Genomic DNA, 24,142 nt, shown 5'->3' with positions numbered 1-24,142 from the left:
GGCCTTCCCACCCTCACTGGCCTGGCAGGGTCCGGCAGCCCCCCAGGGCCCACGGCACTCCTCTCAGGCCCCACATAAGGCCCCGCGGGGTGACTTGGTGGACTGCTGGTCTGATCCGGTGGGGCTTCTCTGGTGTGACCTCATTTGGGGAGACACGAGTCCTTGAAATGCCCTGCCATGCATCAGGTAACTAATAGCGCCTCGCCCTCCGGACTGGGGACGACCGGCCTGGGCTCCAACCACGGTTTGCTCCAGCAGAGAGGAATCCTCCTGAAACCTCCTCAGCAGGGAGGGCCCATCTGCGTCTCTGAGCAACGGGCGGGGTCGGGATTCCACCGCTCTCGCCCGTATCGGGCGACACCTGCCCGGACAGGTGTCCCAGCCCAAGTGGCGTTAAGCACTCGGTGGCCGACTCGTGAACGCTGGATCACGCCCCGAAAGTTCACCTCCGCTGGAGCAGAGGTGGGAAGCGGAAACCCGTCCCAGCTGCTTTCGACACTGCCCTGCCACAGCCGGCCTGCCGGGGCCCCTAACCCTGCAGCCCCCCCTCCCGCTCTCCGGGCTTTACCTGTGGGTCCATCACATCTTCTCGGCTCGCCCTCCGGCCCCGGCCCCCCCTGGGCCCGTCTCCATGTCCTGCCTCCCGGAGCACATCCTGGTTCCTCTTCGCCGTGTCAGGAGCCGCACGGACCTGCCCCGGCCTGCGCGTCTGGCCCGAGCCTGCCTCTGCGGCTCTCCTCTCCCGTCGAACTGCGCAGAGCCCAGGAAAGCAGATATCACAGAACTGGCCTCCTCAGCGGCTTCCCCGGCAGAAGGAGATTTCCGAGTCGAAACCGAAGCAACAGGAAGGAGGCCGGAGCCGGAACGACTTTGCCGCCCTAACGTGCCCCCCGAGCGGTGCGGTCCGAGTCCCTGCCCTGCAGGACCGTTTGGGAGGCTCCCAATGAGCTCATCGTGCAGCAGCAGAGAGCCGTATCAGACCCCGAGGGGAGTGACCTGCAGCTCCTGATGAATACAACATGAGGAACAAAGCGATACAGCTGGAAAAACAGCTCCCCACACCCTACCTGCCTCGGGACGCCTGACTCTTCCTTGTCACATCCTGCAGGTGTGTGCCTCCAACCCCCACCCCCCAGCAGCCCTCTCTGCCCGCTCAGCCCCCATTTGCGGGAGCCCCCCCTAACTCCCCATCTCTGCCCTTCCGCAGCCAGCCGGCTTGCTCTTGTGTAGGGCTTGCAGGCAGGCAGGCAGGCAGGCAGGCAGGGAGGCAGAACCACCCTGGTGTTCCCAGCAGCCTCAACTGGATGGCGGAAGGGGACTTCCTCAGCCAGAGGAAGTCCCCCCCGAGGCCAGGGATGTGTGTGGGGGGGGGCAGGGCCCAGTGGGCAGTGACTCATACCCTCTGTGTGTGTGTGACAGAGAGAGATTTCCATCGGCTTTGACGGGCTGCTTGCTTGAGACGAGGGGTCCCGTAACGGAATGGATGGTCTTGGGACTGCTTTGCTCCGCGGAGCCCGGAAAGGTGTCCTCTTCGCTTTGTCCTGCAGGAAGGAAGCCAGCAGCCAGACGGGTCTGGAAGCCCCATGAAGACTCAGCTCACGGGCTCAGGGGTGGGGAGAAGTCCTTTTCGGCCTTTGCCTCTTCTCCGGAGGGCTGGCTTTTCCCTTCTGGCATTTCCTGAGTTGGCTCCGCAAAGAGTGGTTAACTGGGCAGTCCCCTGATGCACATTTCCACTAACTCAAAGGAATGTCAGAAGAGACCTGCTGGATCAGTGCAGGGCTCCATCTGGTAGTTGTGGGTTTCCTGCCTTCTACGTGGGGTTGGATCACATGACCCTTCCAAGAGCAGGGCAGAGAAGCACGTCTGAAGAGCCCTGCTGGGTCACACTAGTGAGGGTCCATCTCCCCCCCCCCACTCCCCGTAGACCACGTCTGATGCTGGTAGGTGTTCCGGCTCGTGGGTGCGAAGTTTCTGCTTTGCCCATACCTTTCTACAGCACGTATGTTCTGCTCGTGCCACCCGGGGGTGTTGGTTTGTCAGGTGTGGCTGGCCGGGCAGGCCACGGTCCTCCCGGTCTCCCAATTTCACCCTCCGCCTGTATTTACACAGCCGCCAAATAGGCACACACGCCAGGAGCAGTTTTGTCCTGCAGACAACTGAGAACCTCACTTCCTGCCATGTCTACCCATCACAGGGGCACCTGGAGCAGTCTTGGAAAGGGTGTTAAAACGAGGTGGGAAATCCAGACCAAGGAAAGGAACTACAGAATGTGATACGAGGCGCAGAATCCAGCCCTCGTGGCTCTGAAGATATTTACAGATCCATGGGCATGGGGAAGTAAGGTGATTAAGGCTTCGTGCCCCATATACTTCTGAGTTCCTCCCCATGACTCACAAAGCGGAACAAAATAATGCAGATTTAAAAATGCATTCACAAATTATGAAAAATAAAACTACTCATAGGGGCGGAGCTTGTAGCCAAAGGTCATCTATTCCAATTTCCTGCATCATGCAAGAAATTAAGAGCGACCGAATCTAGTTCGGAGAACTGAGTTCGATTCCCCGCTCCTCCACATGCTGCCCACCAGCAAGGTGACCTTGAGCCAATGACATCTAGTTCCTCCCTATTTTTAGCCCAAACCTCTTCCTTTAATTTCAACGTGTTGGTTCTGGTGCAACAGAAGACAGCTCTGCTCCATCCTCTGGCGACAGCCCTTCCAATCCTTGGTGATGGCTCTCGACTGTCCCCTCTGCAGGCTAAGCATACCCAGCTCCTGCAGGGCTTGGTCCCTGGGCCCTTCACCGTCTTCCTTGCCCTCCTCGGTGCATCTTGCAGCTTAGCGTCCTTCTGAAACTGTGGTGGCCCCAACGGAACGCAATCCTCCAGGGGAGGTCTAACCAGAACAGATTAAAGTGAAACCATCAATTTGTGTGGTCAGCCCAAAATTGCATTTGCTGACTCGCATGCACTGGATGACCAAACCTGCCTCATTTATACAGGTGTCAGCATCAGCACTGTTTTAATACACAAGGCTTTTAGCAGGGGACCCTGCTAGTTTGATCTGTTTTCTGTCACAACACTGGCATTTGTGTGTGTGTGTGTTTGTGTGGGAGCCTTAGGCTAGTCCTCCCCCCTCCCTTGCTCATAACCCACCATCTGGGGGCTCACTGGGGGCAACCCCCTCCCCAAATTAGTCCTGCTGGTGTTACAGATGGGCCACCCTCCTGCCTACTGCTCTGCCGTTCCCCTTTGTTGGTGTGACCACAGCCCCCCCCCCAAGGGACCACAACCTCTCCTACAAAGAAACAGGAGACCTGCGGATAGGGAGGTTCCTTGTTAAATAAACTTTAATTATCTGCATAGAAGAGTAAAAGGAAAATAAAAATCCATCTCTGGAATGCATTGAGCTAGCATATCTTTAAAAAAAAACAAAGCAGCAGACTGTTTTGTTTCGGAATTCCGTAAAAGGTCACTTTGCGTGGAGGAAGGTGGAGGGTGGAATGTGTCCCCGGAGGATTCAGCAGTGTTTTGGCACATGGGCATTTCGCGGGGAGTCTGTAAAGTGCGGAAGGCACAAGAACATTGCTACAAAGTGTGCAGAAACAAAGAAACGCTCTCCGACCGGTGGGGTCTCCTGGGGAAGCCTGGCTTGGTACGTCCCGTTCGGATCCAAATCTTCCTGCACGTCTAACCTCCAGGCACCGAATCGGAAAGATGGGAGAGGGCGGCAGGTCCCGAGGGGGCGGCAGGTCAGCACCGAGAGGTCCACTTCCCTGCCCCACCTGCTCTCCGAGCCCCTCCTCTCTACAGCTGGTGTCGTCAGAGCACACAAGGGGGTCACATGATCAGGGGTGGGCAGCGGGCCTGAGTAGCCTCAGCAGGACAACCCCGGCCGGCTCACGGCTAGGGGGACGCCTGCAGCTTCTCCTGGTATTTCTGCCAACGGGCACAGCGGGGACAGAAATTGGCATTCCTGTGGCAGCTGCTGTGGAAGACGGTCCGGCATTTGTTGCACCTGGAGGGGGAAAAGGCAGGTCAGGGCTGGAGGAACCCCCAAGAGGGCGGGTGGGGAGGGGCTAGGCTCTCCTCCCCGCTTTCTAGCATGGCAAGTCCATTTGGACACCTCCCTTCCGATCTGTGCAGGCCCAGTTTGGAGTGACTCTCCCGTCCTCAGGGCTTTTAGATCTGGGTTCTGGAATCCAATGCGTCACACTCGGCATGGGGAAATACTAGCTGGCGGGTCCCTGGATATTGATCTTGGGCTAGTCACAGTTCTATTACAGCTGTTCTTGCAGAGCTGTCAGAGCTCTCTCACAGGCTGTCTGTTGTGGGCAGAGGAAGGGAAGGTGATTGGAAGCCGCTTTGAGACTCCTTCGGGCAGTGAAAAGCGGGGTATAAAAGCCAACTGTTCTTCTTCTGCTGCTGCTGCTCGTGTTCCTTGGAGAAACTCCCAGCCCAATACTTGGAGATCTCCCATCCATATACTAGCCAGGGTTGGACCTGGATCAGGCTGGCCGGCTCTAGTCGCCTGCACGTATTATAACTCCCACGTCTGCGCAGGGGCATGTCTCAGCTCCACTCTTTGGAGTCACAAGCAGGCCTGGCCTTTGGGTCTTGGAGGGCTCCTCCTGCTCCCGCCTAGCGGAGTCTGCAAGAGGAAACGGCCCTGGGCTGCCACGCAGGAAGCGCCCGCTCCGGCAGCCCAGATGGAAGAGGCTCCGCGGAGTCATTGTCCAGAGGGCTCCAGGCACATCCTGCAGGCCCACTCAGGGCAGGCGGCAGGAAGCTGCATCATACCGGCAAGCAGGCCCGCTTCCTGCAGTGGCAGGCTCCGACTGACCCCGCCCGCCAGCTGCCTCGGAGGCCTTTGCATGGGAAAGGCAGGAAGACACCTTTCCAGGACGCTGGAAGCCGCCTAGCCGTTGCTCCCCAGCGGGACCGGCCGGCAAGCTCTGTTTCCACCACTCGCTGAAGCTGGTGAGGTGCAGCTCCCTCCCTGGCGCCCTCAGTCCTCTTCCTCCCAGCGTGGGGTCCTGGTCAGGAGAGGCAGCCTCTCATCTGGAAAACCGGGTTTCCTTCCCCACTCCTCCTCCTCCCCAGGCAGCCAGCTGGGGGACCTTGGGCCACCCCAGTTCTCTCAGAGCTCTCTCAGCCCCACCTACCTCACAGGGTGTCTGTTTTGGGGAGAGGAAGGGAAAGGGGTTTGTAGGCTGCTTTGGGACTCCTTTGGGGAGTGAAAAGCAGGGTACAAAGTACCAGCCTCCTCTTCTTCTTCCTATCACTGACTGCTAGAAAATCCTGCCATTATAGAACTGGGAGGAGCACCGTGGATCACGTGGCCCAAAACACTGGGGGACGACGTTCTCTGAAGGCAAAGAGTGGTGTTTCATGCGCCTGGCTTTTCACTCTCTGAAGGAGCCCCCAAGCAGCTTACAAACCTTTTCCCCTTCCTCTCCCCACAACAGCGGCCCTGTGAGGGAGTTGGGGCTACCCCAAAGTCACCAGTTGGCTAATGTGGAGGAGGAGGAGGAATTCAAATCCAGATTGGAGCTGGCCACCCTTTAGCCACTTGGCCACGCCCACCCTCAAGAGGAAAGAACCTTGGCCACCTAGCGCCGAGTCTGCCCTTGGCCCACTGAAGTCTAAGTCAGGGGTAGTCAAACTGCGGCCCTCCAGATGTCCATGGACTACAATTCCCAGGAGCCCCCTGCCAGCGAATGCTGGCAGGGGGCTCCTGGGATTTGTACTCCATGGACATATGGAGGGCCGCAGTTTGACTACCCCTGGTCTAAGTCATGGGGAAAACATCTGGGAGACATGCCCCCCCACCCCCCTCCACATCCTGCATTTCTAAAACTCCGTCTCGTGGAAAGGGAGAGAGAAGGGCGATTTGAGGATGCCAACCTGGTCGTTGTGTCGAACTCGAAGGGGAAGATGATGTCGTTGCTGTTGCAGATTTGGCAGATGAAGCCCCTCTGGGTGCAAAGGTCACAGCTGTAGACGTGGTGGGAGGCAAACTGGATCAGGGACTGGAGGAAAGTCTCAAAGACACCGTCTGCGATCTAGGAGCAGAGACACACTGTTGGGGCGAGGAGGAGCAAATGGGCCGCAGCAGCAGCCAGCCTTCTCTGGGGGCAGAAATGACCACAGGGGCCAAGGTGGGCCCCAGAGCCTGCTTCCAGAACTCCCGGGAAAGGGAAACGTAATTCTAGAAGAGCCACTCTGTGCATGTGCTCGGTCACATTGGCTTCTGCTTGCTGCTGAAGGCGCAGGGAGTAGGGTGAGTGCTTCGGCCAAACCGCCCCGAACCTCCCACCCCTAGCAGGGAGTAATCTGCATGGGTTTGGGCTGGATCCGACCCTGGTTGGAGGAAGGCCCCCTCTGGAATCCGTCCCTCCTTCTGGAGCTCCTACCTGACTCAGGTCGGCCACGCTGTACTTATGGAGACACTCCAGGAGGTAATGCCGGTGATCCAGCCTGCAAGGAGAGGACAGAAGGGGCAGAGGCGTGAGGACCGGGCAACGGCCAGGTGGGAGACCCAGCAGCAGCACAGCCCCCACTCCAAAGCAGGTACTGCAGCAATAGGGGGGGAGAAGGACGTGTCCTTGCGGTCCCTCTCCACTTCTGCCCCAAACTTATTCATTTTCTCAGTGCCCTGCGGCACTGTGCTCTTCTCGACTGGGGGACTGCAGCCTTAAGCCAGACCAGATGACCGTTCCCAGGCCAAAGGCCCTGGCTGGACACAGAGACTCTGTGCTTCCCCTCAGGCAGTGGGGTCCAAACCTGATGTCTTTGTCTCAGATGGTGCGTGTGGCATAAGGGACAGTGTGCCAAGCGGGTAGAGACCCAGTTTCAAATCCCGAAATGATGATGAAGATCACTGAGTGAACCAGGACCAGTCAGGTGCAGAAACTTCCCATGACTGTTTGTGAGGAGGTGCTTTTCTATCATTTCCTTTTCACTAGCTGAAGGAGTCTCAAAGCGACTTACAGTCACCTTCCTCTCCCCACAACAGGCAGCCTGTGCGGGAGGTGGGGCAGCTTTGCAAGAACAGCTCCGGGAGAACTGAGCCTGGCCCAAGCTCACCCTGCATGTGGAGAAGGAGCGGGAAATCAAATCCGACACTCCAGATTAGAAGCCCCGCAGCCCTCTTAGATCACGACAACATACTGCGTGTTTCTGTGCCACGGGTACGGAAGTGGGGACAGAAGAGGAAGAGCTGGAGGTTTGTACCCTGCTATGTACTACTCAAAGGAGTCTCAGTGTGGCTTACAAACACCTTTCCCTTCTTCTCCCCACAACAGACAGACACCCTGTGCGGTGGGTGAGGCTGAGAGAGCTCTGAGAGAACTGGGACTGGCCCAAGGTCCCCCAGCTGGCTGCATGGGGGGGGGGAGGAGTGGGGAAGCAAACCTGGCTGCCCACAAGCTTCAACCACGATCCCACACGAGCTCTCACTTCTTCTCACCCACCTGGCAGAAGGGCGTAATCCACTTTCAGTTCCTTGGCAGACGGGTGGGAAAGGAAGCAGGCAGCCAGAGGAGCTGGGGGGCCTCGACTCCCCTCGGGAGGCCTGGCCATGTGGCCAGAGGGTGCTGATTCAAAGGAACCAGGAAGCATCCTTTTGGCAGCAGGGGGATAAAGCCGAAGGACTGTGAAGCGGGAGGTGGGGGGCTCTCCCCCCAGGAATGGCTCCTTCCACAGACCTCGATCGCAAACCGGGCCCCGGTGACTTCCCTGCAGGGGAATGCTTGACCAGGACGCTGGAGCACACGCTGGTCCACTTGTTTTCAGGGCTCTGAGTATGCTAACATGATGCGCTTTTAACGTGTCAGCAAAACATCAATTTTAAAAAGGCTGCAGGGCCTTCTGGCTCCACGGGCTGGCTCAAGTTGGTGATCTGGCATAAGATGCAGGTCACTGACTCCCAGATCCCTCCCCAGGGCATGCTGCTGCGGGGCCAGAGGGACTGAAGTGTGCCACTTTGGCCTGGGCGTATAATTCTCGCATTGGGTGCCAGGGATCCTGTGCCTCAGCAGGTCTCCTGCCAGGGGGACGGTCCCAGGTAGACACGAAGGCACGGGCTGTTCCAGGGTGACGGAAATCGCAGCATTCCTCTGCCAGAGACCCTGAGAGCACCTGCCAGGCAATGCCGAAGTGGTGGGACTGGAGGCCTCAGTTACCAGAAGGGCCCTTCAGACAGAATCTACCTGGGGCCCTCGGTGACAAACTGGTTCATCTGGGGCTCTTGTCCACCTGTGAGCAACTGGTTATAACCTTCGGAGAGCCCCGTCTGGTGCTGTGGTGAAAGAGCGGCAGCCCCTCATCTGGAGAACCGGGTTTGATCCCCCACTTCTCCCCATGCAGCCAGCTGGGGCACCTTGGGTCAGTCCTTGGGGGAACCTGGGGGGGGGGAGCACTTGGACCTGGTGGGCCCAGGAGGAGGGGGGGGGACAGCTGCCTGAGCAGCAAGGACTCACCGCTTGGTGATCTCCTTCAGGGCTCCGCTGCGGCAGAGGACGAGGTAGTCCCCGAGGAGCTTCAGCTGCTCGCGGATTCTGCAGACGTGCCTCATGAGGTCCACGTGTTCGTAGAGGGTCTTGTTCACTAGTTTCAGGTCAATCAAGGGCTGGTTGCAAATCTGGGTCAGGAATTTCACCGCCTGGCGGCAGACCTGAACAGACACGTTGGGACAATGAGGCCCTGGAGCGATGCCCGGGGCAGATCCTGCCGGAGTGACATTCACGTGGGCGGAAGCGGTGCTGGTTTAGGGCCACGCAACTCCGAGCTCAGGGGAGGATATCTGGAAGCCTCACTTCCTCCCTCTGCCACACGACCTCACTTGCCCTCAGTCCCTTCCCCGAGAGCATAGCCACTTGCAAACTCAGCCTGCCAGAGCAGAGGCTGGCGGGCCAGGGGAGCTCAGATTCCCTGTTTAGGGGGAGAAAAGGCCAAAGCCGGAAGGCCTGGGGTGCAGGGGCCCTGAGCCCACCGGGACGGAGCATTCTGCTTCACCCCCAGCAGTACAAAGCGCACAGCGCCATTCCCAAGTGGCAGAGCTCGCAGTAACCAGGAAAGGCCGCCTGGCAAGGCGTTTACATCCCGCCTCGTCTCCCAAAGAGCCAGAGGCTCCGGGCAACAAATCAGATCAAAACTAATTCCCAGTGAATCCTAAAATGTTTAGCTCACAGCCCAGAGACATCATCAACTTTCTCAAGCAAAACGCCTCACTCCAAAGGCACTTTCTGAAAGAAGCAAACCGTGGGCAGGGAAGGACTTTGCACTGTCTCTCTGCAGAGGGGGCTGCCAGGGAGTCAGAGAGACAGAGGACCCTGCCTGCCCCGCAGAAGCCCGTTGCCCAGACGTACCGGATGTCGAGTGAGATCCCAGTTATGGATCAGGCGCGAAGGAATCACTAGTTCATCGTCCTGGTGGCAGCTGTCGCAGTAATAGAGGCCTGTGAATGAACACAGCTTGGGCTTGGGGAAGGAGAAGCCAATCTGCCGGGAACAGCCTGGAAAGGAAGAGAAGAGGCCGGGGTTGGGAACTCTGCTTTTCACTCCTCAAAGGAGTCCCAAAGCCCCTTGCAGACCCCTCTCCCTCCCTCTCCCCATATGAGGCAGGTGGGGCTGAGAGAGCTCTAAGAGACAGGCCCAGGATTACCCAGCTGGCTGCAGGTGGAGGAGGAGGAGGGGGGAATCAAACCCGGTTCTCCAGATTAGAGGCCACTGCTCTTAACCCTGGTGCCCCGCTGGCTCTCAGAGAAGCAGCACATGGGGTAAGGCCTTCCAGGGATGCCGCCAGGTCACCTTGATGGGCCCCCAAGGCAGACTCTTCCTCTTCCCTAAGCTACCCCCTTCTCCTCTTCAAGCTCTCCAGGACGCACTCAATTAACGCAGCACTCTCAGGACTCAAACTCGTTCTGATTTGGCCAGAGGCTGCTCCAGTGGCCATCAAACCTGCGGCTGGAAAACAAGGCAGGCTCTTTCTGAAATCTGAGTCACTCCAGCTCTTCTAAATGGCTGCAGAGCACCAGGCAGAAGCATAGAGCGGGAAGGGACCTCCAGGGCCATCTAGTCCAACCCCCTGCAGAATGCAGGAAATTCACAACTACCTGCCCACCACGGTGACCCCAATTCCAGGCCCCAAACGATGCTCCAACCCCCACCTGGAGGAAATTTCCCAAAATGGCGATGGGCATTTCCTTGAGCCTGCAAGAAAGGGCCACAGGAGCCAAGCTCAGACACAATCCCTCCTGCCCCCGTCACAATCTACCTGATTGTAGGTCTAGTGCAACCCTCCGCTCCCCAAAATTATCTTAGGTGCATCTCCTAAACCCCATCGCCAGAACAGTAATGGTAAAACTGGGAAGACTCACTCTGCCAGAAACATTGGGGTCCCAGATACTCATTCATAAACGGGCTAAGCAAAAGTGAGAAACAAGAGCTCGGCCCGACTTTCTCCCTGCCCTTGTGAATCTGTCATATTCTGGGCTTTCCCACATTTTCATTTCCTTCACTGGGGTGTTCTGGTTGCTGCAGGTTCCCCTGCCCCCCCGCCCCGCCCCGCCCCGGCCCCCTCCTCATGTGTTCTGCCCCCTCTAGTGGTCGATTCGATATCGCACCAGGTTTTCTCCAGCGTATCTATGCGGTATTGAACGGATCGCATTCGCTAATGGTTCCTGGACAAATCATTTGATCTCTCAAGGCAGCCCGGCCCACGCAGAACCTAGTTCCAATCTCGATCCGGCGACCCACCTGCACAAATGAAGCTCTGGCAGTCCAGCCCCTTCTCTGTGGGGATGGCCACCAGGTACTGGAGGAGGAAGCCGTTCTCCTTGACGGTGTTCTTCAAGAGGGCCTGCGAGTTCCCGTCCAGGTTGCCCCCGAGGGTCAGGGCCTCCTCGGCGGTCTCCAGGTAGGACATGAGCACCTGGCGGACCAGGTCCCTCCAGTCCGCTGCCTCCTCTGCGCTCCGGGCTCTCAGCTTCAGCACCGCTTTGGAGGTGATGACCTTGAAGAAGGCTGGCCCGCCCAGGCTGACATCGGGGAGGATGTCCTGGATGGTCTCCACCCCGTAGCTGTTGCTCAGGGTTTTCTCGCCGTTCCTGGCTCTGAAGCACTTCAAGGCTTCCAAGGACAAGGAGAACACAAAAGGGGCCCAGGACCGGTCAGCCTCCAGGTACAAGACAGACTCCTTGACCGCGTCCACCTCGGGGGCGAGGGCACACGCCCAGTCCAGTTCATTGTCGCCAATTCTAGCGGACTGCGCAAGACCCAGTGGAGCGCCGGGCTCCCCGTGGGCAGGGCTCGCCTTGAGGTCCTCCGCTGCCTCCGGGCACTCGACCACCTCCCAGTCTTCCCCCGGCTGAGGCCGGCACTTCTGGAGGGCTTCGTGCAGCCGGTCCAGCCAGTCCTCCGCCTCGTCTTGGCAGGCGGCCCGGAGGCACAGCTGTTTGCCCGAGAAGACGAGATCGAACCGGCCGTCGTGGTGCGCCGCCCCCAGGGACTCGCAGCGCAGCAGGGAGCAGTTCTCCACGCACACCCGCTCCTCGCTGTCCACAAACAGGCGCAGCTCCAGGGGCGAGAGCTCGCAGAAGAACTCCTTCCAGAGCCCCATGGCTCCCCGCCGCTCCAGGTTGCCCAGCTTCAGCAGGCCACGGAAAGGATTGGAAAGGCCTGGAGGGGGGGGGGGAGAAAAGCATTGTGGGTGCGTGCAGGGAAACACAGTGCCCACCAGCCCAAACTAATCTGCTGCCAGATTCACCCCCGTAGTCTGGCTCAGACCACCCCGTTATTCTTTCCTGGCTACCTATCTGCCGCCGATGAACGACGCTAAAGCCCTTTGCTTCTTGCTCAGGGGCTGGTTTGGCTTTCCTGGCCTCCGGGGAAGGCATCTGGAGGGGGACACGCTGGATCGGCAGCCTGGGGTCAGCTGCTCCCTCAGGCGGGGGCCCGTGCGGAGAGGAGGGGGCTCTTCCCTCCTCAGGGCAAGGAGGGAGGTGAAAATCCTCCTCGGTGATCCAGTTTGTTTTCTGTTGGGAAAGAAAAGAAAAACAAGGGTTCTCGTTGGGGGGGCCGCTCAGAGGTTGCCTGCCGATTGCCCTCCTGACCTGCGTCCCCAAGATGCCGACGTCTGACAACCACCACATCATGCTGCCTCTCAAAGCACGGCCAGATTTGTGGTGGAGCTGAGGCAGGAGGCACTAAAAGGATGCCGAGCTTTGCTGTATTTAAGGCGGAACTTCATGGCATGTGGGCCCATAGGTAGGACTCCCCTTCTGGTGGAAAGTCAACGCACACTGCAAGACCACGGGGGAGGGAACCCCCGGCAGTGGGGGGGGGCAATCTCTGCTTGCACATTTCCTTGTGAACCTGCAGGCTGTGCCTCAGCACGGTTTATATTTATCCTCCTCATCCGTCAGGACTCCCGTGGCACTTCTGATACGCCTGGAGAAACGCCAGGCACCTGGTCCCAGAGAGAGGCTCACGGGTGGTGCAGGGGTGGTATTTATAGGCCCTACAAACAGGTCTGGGGAGGGGACCCTGCACAGCCAACCGCCCACTTCAGATCAGAACTCCCCCATGGTTGAGAGGAGATGGGGGGGAGCATCAGGGAGGGGCTCGGTTAATTACCCTGACCCTTCCACAATTCATCTCCAATTGCCACCTATCTGTGCTAACTTCATCCCCTAAATTTGTTGCTCCTGTTTGGTCCTTGAATGGGTGAACCATCCCCATTATTTTGTATGCTAATTCGTGGCCTGTAATGGTGTGCTAATTCTGCCTATACACGTGTGGTTTGCCGACTCCCATCACATGTCCAAAGACACAAAAGCTTCCAGCTTGAATAAACCTCGGTTGGTCTTAAAGGAGTCCTGACACAAAGCAGGCAGCTTTCCCCTTGCACTTCCAAAACATTCTCCCACGGAAACTTTTCTGCATAACGCGGCCATTCCTACCAGGCAGCCCACCGGAGAGATGGGGGAGGGAAGTTCTCCCATCCCTGGCTGGTTTCCCCCGTGGCTGTTCACGCGGCAGAGGCTCTCTCTGACTTCTCCGCTGGCCACACAGTGAATCCGGGGGGCTCCCACTTCTCCTCGGGAAAGGTCTGTTCCCACCAGCTCGGGTGGGGGTGAGATGCCGGCACTCAGGGTGACCGAGTCCTCTGCAGTTTTGCTCGTCTCCAGAGGGAGGACTCCCGTGGGCGGTTGTGGGTCTGCAGAGGGAGCAGGCAAGGGGACGAGAGCCGGGCCCTCCACTGCTTCTGAGCCAGGCGAGGAAGACTTGGCCGGGGTTAGCTGGGGCTTCTCTTCCGCACATTCCAGTTTCCGTTGCGCTCGGCTGAACTCCGCTAGCACCCTTGGCAGGAAAAACGAGGAGTTAGTTGAGTCTTAATGAGAAAAAGGGGAGTATAAATATAACATGAATACAATAATCAAACAGCAACCAATGGAAACAAATCCCAAGAGGGGTAAACCACACCTCCCACCCAGCTCCCCAGATTAGTGGCTGCTGTTCTTAACCACAACACCACACTGGCTTTCACTGGCTAAGTCCAGACATGCACAGCCTCAGTTATCCCAGGGTATAAAAAACCCCGGGCTTTACCCCAAAGGGCTCTCATGAAGAGGAGGAGGAAGTCTGAAGGCTCAAACTTTCAGACCCACAGTGCAACATGCTCCAAACTGTTCACTGCCTGCTAATTGTGCCACACCCCTCTCCCTATTGGCTGAGCTGCTGTGATGTCATGGGCCGTGCCTATACCCCTCTCCCTACTGGCTGAGCTGCTGTGAAGAAAGCAGAGGTCTCTTTGAGGGAGGGGGAACCTCCCACAGTGCCATAATAGGAGCAGTGAAAAATCCCCAGAGGCCATTGCTAGGAAGGGTGTGCAGGGGGCTGAATGCGCAGGAGAGGGCAGGCGGCATTTCCCCTGTCAATCTAGCCAGGGTCTATCTCTCTCTCTCACTGCCGAACTCCAGGCTGCCAGGCACACAGAACACCCGAAATTCAGCAAGGCACAAGATGACATCTCAACGAAACCCATCCAGAGCGGAGACTTAACCTCCCAGGCGGCTACTCACCGTTGGAGCGACCCGTCCAGGCCTTCTGCGGCCGCAGAGCCGACGTTGGCACCGTCCGAGGCGGACCCTTCCCCCCTGTCTGGGCTGTCCGAACCGAGGCTGGAGGAGAGCTGCGAGGAGCCCGTGGTGCTCAAGCTGAGGTCGGAGGCCGCCAGCGCCTCTTCCTGCCGCCCTCTGGCCAGGGCCAAGGAGGCGGGGTGGCTCTCGACCTCATCCGAGCCGGACGACTGGGAGAGGGAGCCCAGCGACGCCTTCCTCCGCGCCTGCAGGCTCCCCGGCGGGTCCAGCAGCTCCGCGGCCGGGCACAGCCCCGACAGCGAGAGCGGGGTGACCGTCCACTCGTTCAGCACCGCCGACTTGTAAGAGAGGCGGAAGGCCAGGGAGGACAAGCCCCGCAGGTAGCTCAGCAGGAACTCGCACTCCTCGGCGTCCAGCAGCAGGGCCGGGGGGCGGTAATACTCGCAGAGGCCGGCCTTCTCCTGCAGGAGGAGCTTCAGGTAGCACTCCATCAGGCCGTCGTTCAGCGCCAGCCGGAGCCACGCGCGACATCGCCCCACGTCCGTGCTGATGAAGTCCAAGCGTTCCAGCTCAGAAACGATGTTTCTGCAGGGAGAGTTACAGAGAGCCGCTGGGCGAGGGGACAGCAAGAGCGCCTGCGAACGCTGCTTCTCCCTGGAGGCCCTGAGCAGCAAGGGTCATTCCCTGATTGCACGGCACCTCCCAAGGGCAGCCAGGAGACGCCAGGATTGGTTGGCCAAAGGCAAGTTCTGAGTTAAAAACAGCAGTAAACTTAGACGTCAGGTTCCTCAAGGGGAAAGAGGTTCTTTTTTTACTCATGTGGGCAGGAGATCCCAAGGCTGTCTGGCAGACAGGCAAGAGAAGTTTGGAGGTGGCCTGGGCATCGTGGCCTGGCATTCCCTGGAGGGTGCCCTTCCCAGTGCTAGCCGGGGCCAGCCCTCCTTAGCTCGGGTCTTTTATTTTTGGGATGGCCCGTGTGTAACGCGGCCAGGAGACCCAAGAGCCGTCTGGCAGACAGGCCAGAGAGGTCTGGAGGTGGTTTGCCACTGCCTGACCCTAAACAGGACCCTGGAATTCCTTCGAGGTCATCCTCCCAAGTTCTAGCCAGGGCCGATCCCGCATAGCTTCCGAGATCTGATGGGCTTGGCCTGTCCTGGGCTACCCAGGCAAAGAGCCTGTCCTGACAGGATGCAGCCTGCCCCGGAGAGAGATGAATGCCAGGCACTCCCGAAGCAAGGAGGAGGAGGAGGAGGACTGCAGGAAAAAGGCCAGCAAAATACACCCCCCTTCTTGGCTACAGCTCGGAGGCACTGAGGTGCTTTTAAGACCTTCAAGGAGGCTGGGCTCCCTGGATTCCCCACCAGGACTTACACTCAGTGTCCAGACCCGCCCCAGAAAGTGCTTTTAGGTACCCATAAACGTGAGTGTCCTGCCTTATGGGCTGGATGACCCCGGAGGTCCCTTCCAACTCGATGACCCTACGACTGCCAGACTCTCCCCCCTCAAACCCACCGCACCCCCCCTCACCTGTGTGTGATCAATTTCAGAAGGGCCCAGAAGACAGGCTGAGGAAGGGGTGGGCGTCCCGCTGGCTTCCTCCCTCTGGCCGCAGCCTCTGCCTTGATGTGCTTGGCCCTCAGTCCGTGCACAAACACCGCCTCCAGCGCACAGCAGAGAGTGTTGGCGTCCCTGTCGTCGCTGGTAACAAGCGCGTCTGATGTCACGTAATGCTTCTGCAGGGCTTTGATGGAGTGCACCAGGTGCTTCTTGATCAGCTAGGGCAGCAAGAGAGAACAGGCTGTCGCAAGAGAAACTGCCTTCCCTCCCTGCCTGCCTAGGCTGCGTTCCCCGGCAGGACATCCAGCAGAACACGCTGTCCAAAGCCCTACATGGGGGGGGGGGGGGGATGGCAAAAATTTAGGTGAGAAGTTCTAAAGATGAGTATGAGTGTAAACCAGGGTGGGATGTATCAGTTGGAGAATGAGAAGAAGAAGAAGAAGAAGAGTTGGTTCTTAGATGCCGCTTTTCTCTCCCTGAAGGAGTCTCCAAGCGGTTTCAAAGGTGGGTGGAGGCTGAGAGAGTCCTGGTATTCCTGCTCGGTCAGGACAGCTTTCTCAGTGCTGTGGCGAGCCCAAGGTCCCCCGCCTGGCTGCATGTGGAGGAGGGCAGAGAATCAAACCCACGTTGCTGGGTTATAAATCCGCGCTCCTAGCCACTACACCAAACTGGCTCTCACCAAACTGAGAGGAAGAGACATAATGTGTCACGAGGAACAAATCCCACAGCAGGATTAGGCATGCAAATTAATTAATTAGATAAAACAAAAGCTTGCCACATCAGCAACACGGACTTGACGTAAAGTGCTCAAAAAAACAGTCTTAATCTCACAGTATCAGAGAAGAATGGCTACGTCCACATCCATTTTCTCAAAAAAATTTAGAACCATAGAATCCTAGAGCGAGAAGGGGCCCTAAAAGGACTTCTAGTCCAACCAGGATCAATGCAGGATCAGCCCAAAGCTGATAAAGATCTGTCCGGCCGCTGCCTGAAGACCCCCAGTGAGGGGGAGCTCCCTACCTCCTGAGGCTGCGGGTTATCTTTCTGCTTCATATATTGGACAGTACAAGAAAACATGGGATATGCATCTCCCGTAGACATACAAAACATATTTTCTAAGACATGCCCCTCACTGATTTCAGCACACAATCCTATGTGGAGTTAGGCCCTTCTAAGCCTACTGATTTCCATAGATTTAGAAGGGCGTAAGTCTGTTCAGGATCACACTTTTCTGCAGTCACGGGCATGATTCTAGCACATTGTGGACAAGCTCAGGGTTTCCAGTGTCACAAGGTTCCACTCGGTTTCCACATCTGCCGCTGGTCCTACGGCGACTGCACTGAGACTTCCTGTACAGATAATGAACTCAATTTTGCTGACTGCAAAAGGTGATCTCCAGCGACCCCAGTTTTCTCCCCCCCTGCCCCCCCCGTCTCCCCGCTGGTGAAAAACAAGGCTCATGTGCTAAGGCAGCCCAAGGGGCAGCAGTGCGCAGCCTCTGCCCTCCCTTCCCGCAGCTGACAAGGCAGCCCAGGGGGGGTCAAGCCAACACTCACCCGGGCTACGTCCTGGGGCTGCCGCCCATTCTCATCAGCACTGCTGGGATGCATGACGGCTTCTGCCCGGCCCTGGAGTCACATGACAGCCTGAGGAAAAACAGCCGGAGAACAGGACGGTTGAGCAAGACCTGAGAGGGACCCTCGACCCTGACCTCTCTGGCTAATTACGCCAGCAGTACCACCGTGGTGGCAGCGTCTCTTGAGCCGTTTAAGCCCACACAAGCAAAGCTGGGGGGAGGAGGAGGAGGAGCAGGAGGAGGAGGCGGATCCTCGGGTTAACAACAGCCACAGGTGGCCACGGAAAAGGAGACCCCTTGGGACAAAGTTTGGTTCAAGGTGTAAGAAGAGGAGGGGAGGAGATGGGGTTTTGTGCCCCGCTTTTTACTACCTGAAGGAGTCTCAGAGCAGCTTACAAAACCTTTCCCTTCCTCCCCCCACAAAAGATACCCTTGTGAGGTGGGTGGGACTGAGAGAGCTCTGAGAGAACTGTCACCGGCCCAAGGTAATCCAAGTGGCTGCACGTGGAGGAGGAGTGGGTGTGCTGGTCCCCAGGTTTCAGATCTCTGCTGGGAGGGAGCACAGACAAACCCCTCTGCCACTTGTCCTGGAGGAAGGGGCAAGGAGCTCAACAGGAGTCCTTTCTGCCAGCCCAGTGTTCATCAAGACACAAGCAGAGACCAAGGCCGGCCTGTCCTGTGTCCAGGGCAGCCGCACACCCCAGAATGAACACAAAATCCAAAACTCACAAGACCCAATCCAAAGCCAAAGAGCTGCTTGGGAAGATGGCAGGATGGGGAGGGCAGGATGGGGAGAGAAAGCCCTCTGCTTCCCTCCAATCTAGCCTTTGTCACGAGACATCCTGAACTCCAGACGCTGCAGTTCTGAAAACTGAGCAGCTCCTGGGCTCCTAAGTAACCAGCACAGTCCCCCATGCAAGCACAAACAGCCCCACACACACACCCAGCACCCCACCTGTCAGGAAAAGAAGCCAAACAGAAGAGGCGCCCACAGGGTCACAACACACCACCCGTGACTGCCCTCTCCGAGCAACCTGGGTCTCTGCATGTCTCAGGGCAAGCCACCTGGCTGCCCTGTGCTGGAGCCATTTCCCCCCTTGCAAAACACTGGCTGAGAGCCAAGCGAGGAGGAGCTCTGAGGTGAGCCCCAGAAATCCCCTTGCTGGCAAGAGAAGCACATCCAGCAAACAGCAAAAGGTAAGCCAGGCCCGGTGACTGCTTCAAGGGATCCGCTGACAACCTGAAACACTGACGAGGAATCTTCTTGTAAAACACGGGGCTTTAAGCCACCCTCCGCAGCCCTGCCCCTTGCCCGCCCCTACCCAAAAGGCTTTGGAAGAAAAAGGAACATGTACAGACTGGGCCTAAACTCCCGCAGGCAGGCAGGTGAGCGAGCGGGTCTTCCAGTGGGCGACGGACGCAGGCCACTCACCTCCATGCTCGGCCAGGCCAGCCTCCAGACATTCAGCCAGACCTTAAACCCCGGGTCTGGCAGGCTCTCGCTCTCCTCCTTCTTGGAAGCCGCACCTCTCAGAGGCAGCCTGATTCCCGGTCACTTGAATGCCGTCTCCTTCGGGGCAGAGAGGGACGCAGCTGGTGACGGAGGAAAAGTCACGGTCTTGGGACGGAAGCCACGACGGCTGAGTCACACGCTGGTTCAGTCAGAGCCTGGAAACTAGAAAAAGTTCAGACATGAACCGTGTTAAACACACGTGGGGGGGGGGAGGAAGCTGTTCTTCACTGCCTGTCGCCCTCTGGACCCCGTGGCTTCATCCAGGATGCGGACAAGGAGCAAAGAATCCGCTGGGCTTCACGTGGAGGAGAACGAGAAAAGGCTTCAGACCCAACTCAGCTCCTCCCGTTCTTCCCAGACAGAAAGATGAGCTGTTTTATTTGTAGCCCACTTCTTTACTACCCAAAGGAGTCTCAAAGCAGATTAAAATCGCCTTTCCTCCCTCTCCCCACGTCAGACACCCTGTGAGGGAGGTGGGGCTGAGGGGGCTCTGAGAGACAGCCTGGGACTGGCCCACGGGCGCCCAGCACGGCTGCATGGGGAGCAGGGCTGCAGGGGACTAGCCAATCTTGGCACCCACTTCAGACTCCTCTCCCGTTTTCTATAAGTGCAGCTGATAAGCACGGTTGGGGAATAAGCTGATTTACTTCTATAATCCAAAGATGCCGGAATTGCTACAGAAATACACGCCAGGACGCAGCAGTTGCCTGACCGCAGAGCAGTCATCCCTCATGCCACAGTGTCCCAGGGTGCCCATTTTCTCCTCCACCAAGCCAGGCCTCATAGAAACAGGAGGCAGAATAATAGAATCATGGAGCTGGAAGGGCTCAGGGGTCATCTAGTCCAACCCCCCACAGAGGAAACTCACAACTACCTGCCCGCCCATAGTGACCCCAATCCCATGCCCAGATGAAGCCCTCCCCCCCAAAAAAACCCCCAGAATCCATGGCCAGTTGGGCCTGGAGGAAGCGTGCCTCCTGACCCCAAAGTGGCAATGTTTCCAAAAAGACCTCGGTGCCTTCAGAGATACACGGGAGCCTTGCAACCTCCTAATGGGCCCAGAGCCCTGTGGACAACACAACAGCTAGACCTCATGGCACCTGCCAGCCAGGTACGTTCACTGGCTCACCTTCAAAGCCCTGTCCTAGGTAGCCCAGGCAAGCCGGATCCTGCCCGATCTCTAAACAGGGCCAACCCTGGCCAGTGTTTTGATGGGAGACCTCCAAGGCTTGGGTTGGGAGATCCTCCAAGGCATGGATAGTCAACCTGTGGTCCTCCAGATGTTCATGGACTACAATTCCCATGAGCCCTTGACTACCCCTGCTCCAAGGAACACCTGGGAGTTGTGACGTGTAGCCGCCTCTGAATGCCCCTCAGATCCCCTGGCAACACGACACCCATGCTGTACAAAAAAGCAATCAAAAATGCCTTCCCACTTCTCATCAGGATACGCCCCAAATCACTGACTGAGAATACAACAGGCTTCAAGAGAAACCGTCACAAGGGTCACAGGAATGCGACTCAAACAGGCCCCCAAGGGAGACGGCAGAACCTGCTTCCTTGGAGACAAATTTGCTGTTTTGTTCTGCTTTCCTGGAGGTTCCTGATGCCATGTCCAGCGAGCAACTGTGTGAGACGCTTCTCGGAATTCAAGCGAGGTTGCTCAGTCAGCAACCCGCTATTCCTCGTCCGGAACCCTCTCCCGCACTGGCTCTCCTCCGTTCTCCTCCTGAAGGCAGCCCCCCAAAAGGATTCCACGAAGGACCTGCCACTGGTTTTACCTGCCCCATCAGAGCGGGTGGCAGGAACAGCAAAGCCCTCCAGCAGCCAAGGAGCTTCCAGTGGTTGCTCATCATTTTGCAATCGACATCCTAAGGACTCTGTGGCACGCTCCCTGATGCCTGTGAACAAGGAGAACCGCATTCTCCGGGTCCCTTCTAAGGAGGTCATTGCGAAACGGGCCAAGATGCCATCAGCATGAGGCAACGGCACGGAAGGAAACAGTTCAAATGTCAGAGGCTCGTGCACGTGACGGTCACAGAGCTGGAAGGTCCTACTCTGTCTAGACCGTCCCCCACCCCCCGCTCAAGGCAGGATCAGCCTAACACATGCAGTAAAGGCATTCTGATTTGGTGCTGTTCTACCTATAGTTTAAACCAGGGGTAGTCAAACTGCGGCCCTCCAGATGTCCATGGCAGGGGCTTCTGGGAATTGTAGTCCATGGACATCTGGAGGGCCGCAGTTTGACTAAGGTAAAGGTAAAGGTATCCCCTGTGCAAGCACCGAGTCATGTCTGACCCTTGGGGTGACGCCCTCTAGCGTTTTCATGGCAGACTCAATACGGGGTGGTTTGCCAGTGCCTTCCCCAGTCATTACCGTTTACCCCCCAGCAAGCTGGGTACTCATTTTACCGACCTCGGAAGGATGGAAGGCTGAGTCAACCTTGAGCCGGCTGCTGGTATTGAACTCCCAGCCTTATGGGCAAAGCTTTCAGACGTCCCCCCCCCCCAAAGGACTTGCAAGCTACTTCCTCAGAACACTCACCCTGCATCATACCACAGACAGACCTCATGATGGGAAAAGCAGAAATGGAGCTACTGTTCCCAGACCACTTCAGGTCAACGGGGCCACAAGACTCTTTGAATGCAGCCTTGGGAAAGGACAGTTCAAGGGCCCAGACAAGAAGAGCCGGGTCTTCATACTCCGCTTTTCACTCCCCGAAGGACTTATAAACCCCTTTCCCTCCCTCCCCCCACAACAGACAGGTGGGGCTGAGAGAACTGCTCTGTGAGAACAGATCTAAGTGAAATGTGACTCACCCAGCTGGCTGCATGCGGAGGAGGAGGCAATCAAAGCCAGTTTTCTAGATTAGAATCTGCTGCTCTGGATCAAGCACCAAATTTATGAAGAGTTGGTTTTTATGCTCTGCTTTTCACTGCCTGAAAGAGCCCCAAAGCTGCCTGCAGGGAGCAATACTCTCCCCAAGGTTATTTAACACCTACATGTGCAACCACACCAGAGTAAAAATTATGGGTGCAGTTTGCCTTATGGCTTTGTCACAATATCTCGGATTTCGAAATGACTATGAGCGCCAAAACAAATTAAAAAGGCATTCTGGGCCCCAGCACCAATATAAATCACCACGGCCATTTCATTGTTACTTGGCGTAAAGAGACACATCAAATGTAAAATATGCAGCAAACGTGCCCAAATAGGAAATAGCAAAATTGCACAAGATACCAGGAAGTGCCACTCAAAGGGTGCAATAAACAGAGCTTCAAAACATCTCTGGGCAGAGCCAGTTCATCAGGAAGAGCTGGCTTTTCCTACCCTGCTTTTCACTGGAGACCTAGTGAGACTTACAAGCACTTTTCCCATCTTCTTTCCACAAGAGGTGAGACTGAGAGAACTCTGAGAGAACTGCCCTGCAATAACAGTTCTGAGAGAACTGAGACTGGACCAAGCTCACCCAGCTGGCTGCACATGGAGGAGGAGCGGGGAATCAGGCCTAGTTCTCCAGATTAGAGTCTGTTGCTTTTAACCCACCACACCAAGCTGGCTCTCAGCTATTTGGTACCTGCATCCCTCCTCCTGCATGAAGCAGGGGTTCTCGTTTTTGGTCATACTTGAGAGTGAAGAAATATTAGGAATCGGCCAACAATGTCCTTTTGACAGGTGCGTGCCGGATGGAGATCTTTTTTTGCATCCTGCAAGGAATCTGAAGGTTGGCCAACACCATTCAGTAAGGCTCTTGACAAGGTTCTCCACGATGTTCTGATGGGTAAACTGTAGATCGGATTTTGAGTTGGTCAGGTGGACAGGGAATTGCTAGAAAACCGCACCCAAAGTATCCTTGTCAAGAGTGTTTTATCCGATTGGAGGGAGGTGATCAGTGGGGGGTCACGGGGCTCAGTATTGGGTCTGTTACTCATCAACATTCTTATCCATGATCTGGAGGAGGGGGTGGAAGGACTCCTCAATAAATTTGCAGATGACACCAAATTGGGAGGAGAAACGAACACACCAGAAGACAGAGAGTGCAACAAGATCTGGACATGCTGGAAAAGTGGGCAAATGAGAACAAGACGCAATTCAATAATTGCAGAGTTCTACATCTGGGTCATAAGAACGAGAAGCAGGCCTACTGGATGGGGGAGACACTCCTGGGTAGCAGGGTGTGAGATCTTGGGGTAGTCTTTACGCAGTAGTCGGACAGAACCTTACCATGGATAACCCTGGGAGTGGCGGCATAGAAGTCCAAATAAAGAATATATAACAACATGCTGATCCTTCACTGAACCGAGGGTTGGACTAAAGGGCCTGTTTGGCCCCTTCCAATTCAGGGATTCCCCAGCAGGGTCTTTGTCCAGGGAGGGCAGGTCTCTGGCAGTGTCCCCAGGGGCCCTGAGGTGTACCTTCTCTGCACAGGAATTCACAGCACATCAAATGCTGCACCAGCTATCAGCAAGCACCTTTCTTGTACAACAGGTTTCTGAAACAGCAGCTGCACCCTGCTTCCCCTGCAGAGGAGTTCTGATGCACAAAACTCCTTGGGGGGGGGGGGATCGCACTGCCACGAAAAATTGTTGTTGCTGTTGAAGAGCTGCAGACTCTAATCTGGAGAAATGGAGCTGATTCCCCCCCCCTCCTTCTCCCCATGCAGCCAACTGAGTGACACGGGCATGGGCCAATCACGGTTCTAGCAACAATGAAGAACTGTAGAAAGCCACGAAAATCCACCCCCAGCAATCTCCGTCGGATCCTGCCCACCTGCCTCTCCCCATCTACGGCTCATCCCCAGAAAGGAGGATTTTTATCCCCCCCCCCAGAGTCGCCTGCCTGGCAGCGCGTCTTTGGGGCTCCTTCGGGGCGCAGAACCAACTCCTCCTCTTCCCCCCTCCCCTCCCCTCCCCATGAGGCCAGCGTGGCCAACCTCCAGGTTTGGGCGGGAGATGTCCCCCCCGGGGAAGGGGCCGCGGGGGAAGGGGCCTCCCCCCGCCGGACTCCAACAGCGACCCTGCAGGGCGGGCCAGGGGGGCGGGGGGGCGGGGGGCTCACCGGCTCAGCCGCGGACCCGACCAGCTACTTCGGAGCAGACCCGGAAGTGAGCCCGGGGTCCGCCGCGCCGGGAAGGGGACGCGCCGCCGAGTGACGTCGCGGGGAGGGCGGAGCAGGATTGGCTCCGCTCCGGTAGGGGGCGAGGCTCTCTCGCGCGGCCCGGCTTCTGATTGGCCTCTCTGCCGCAGTCCCCGCCTCCCTGCGTTGCGGGTCGACGTCTCTCCTCGTCGCTCTCCGGCCCCCTTCCCGTAGAGGTCCGCGCTGCGTGATTGGCAGGCCGAGGGGGCCGGCCGTTGATTGGCTGAGGCGGGCCAGGTGGAGGCGGAGCTAATCCCGC

The 24,142-nt window shown here is 57.3% G+C and overlaps 1 protein-coding gene across 2 annotated transcripts; it reads right to left on the bottom strand.

Annotated features, from left to right (window-relative positions):
* Positions 1 to 3,329: 3,329 nt before the first annotated feature.
* On the bottom strand, positions 3,330 to 23,914 carry PLEKHM1 (pleckstrin homology and RUN domain containing M1). 2 transcript variants are annotated; one of them, XM_077313946.1, is made up of 13 exons: positions 23,806 to 23,914; positions 18,667 to 18,909; positions 17,215 to 17,304; positions 15,629 to 15,876; positions 14,084 to 14,686; positions 12,962 to 13,361; positions 11,812 to 12,034; positions 10,758 to 11,678; positions 9,369 to 9,514; positions 8,481 to 8,674; positions 6,414 to 6,477; positions 5,905 to 6,062; positions 3,330 to 4,015 (listed from the first exon to the last, which is right to left on the bottom strand). In XM_077313946.1, the coding sequence occupies exons 3-13, from the start codon at positions 17,266 to 17,268 to the stop codon at positions 3,904 to 3,906; spliced, it is 3,123 nt and encodes a 1,040-aa protein (XP_077170061.1). In that variant the 5' UTR covers positions 17,269 to 17,304; positions 18,667 to 18,909; positions 23,806 to 23,914; the 3' UTR covers positions 3,330 to 3,903. The 2 variants fall into 2 exon arrangements, with proteins under 2 accessions (XP_077170061.1, XP_077170062.1); XM_077313947.1 differs by having other exon boundaries at positions 18,667 to 18,902; positions 23,806 to 23,888.
* Between the last annotated feature and the right edge of the window lie 228 nt (positions 23,915 to 24,142).

This window comes from Paroedura picta, chromosome 16 (genome assembly GCF_049243985.1).
Source record: "Paroedura picta isolate Pp20150507F chromosome 16, Ppicta_v3.0, whole genome shotgun sequence".
Taxonomy (NCBI): domain Eukaryota; kingdom Metazoa; phylum Chordata; class Lepidosauria; order Squamata; family Gekkonidae; genus Paroedura; species Paroedura picta.
The sequence above is the reverse complement of the archived record's forward strand: the minus strand, read 5'-3'. Positions and strand labels throughout refer to the sequence as shown.

Coding starts and splice junctions, on each gene's coding strand:
- PLEKHM1 (XM_077313946.1), bottom strand. CDS start 17,268: ATGCATCCCAGCAGTGCTGATGAGAATGGGCGGCAGCCCCAGGACGTA. Junction 6,063..6,413: donor GCGTGGCCGACCTGAGTCAG/GTAGGAGCTCCA, acceptor CTCTGCTCCTAG/ATCGCAGACGGTGTCTTTGA. Junction 4,016..5,904: donor GAGTTCGACACAACGACCAG/GTTGGCATCCTC, acceptor TTCCCCCTCCAG/GTGCAACAAATGCCGGACCG.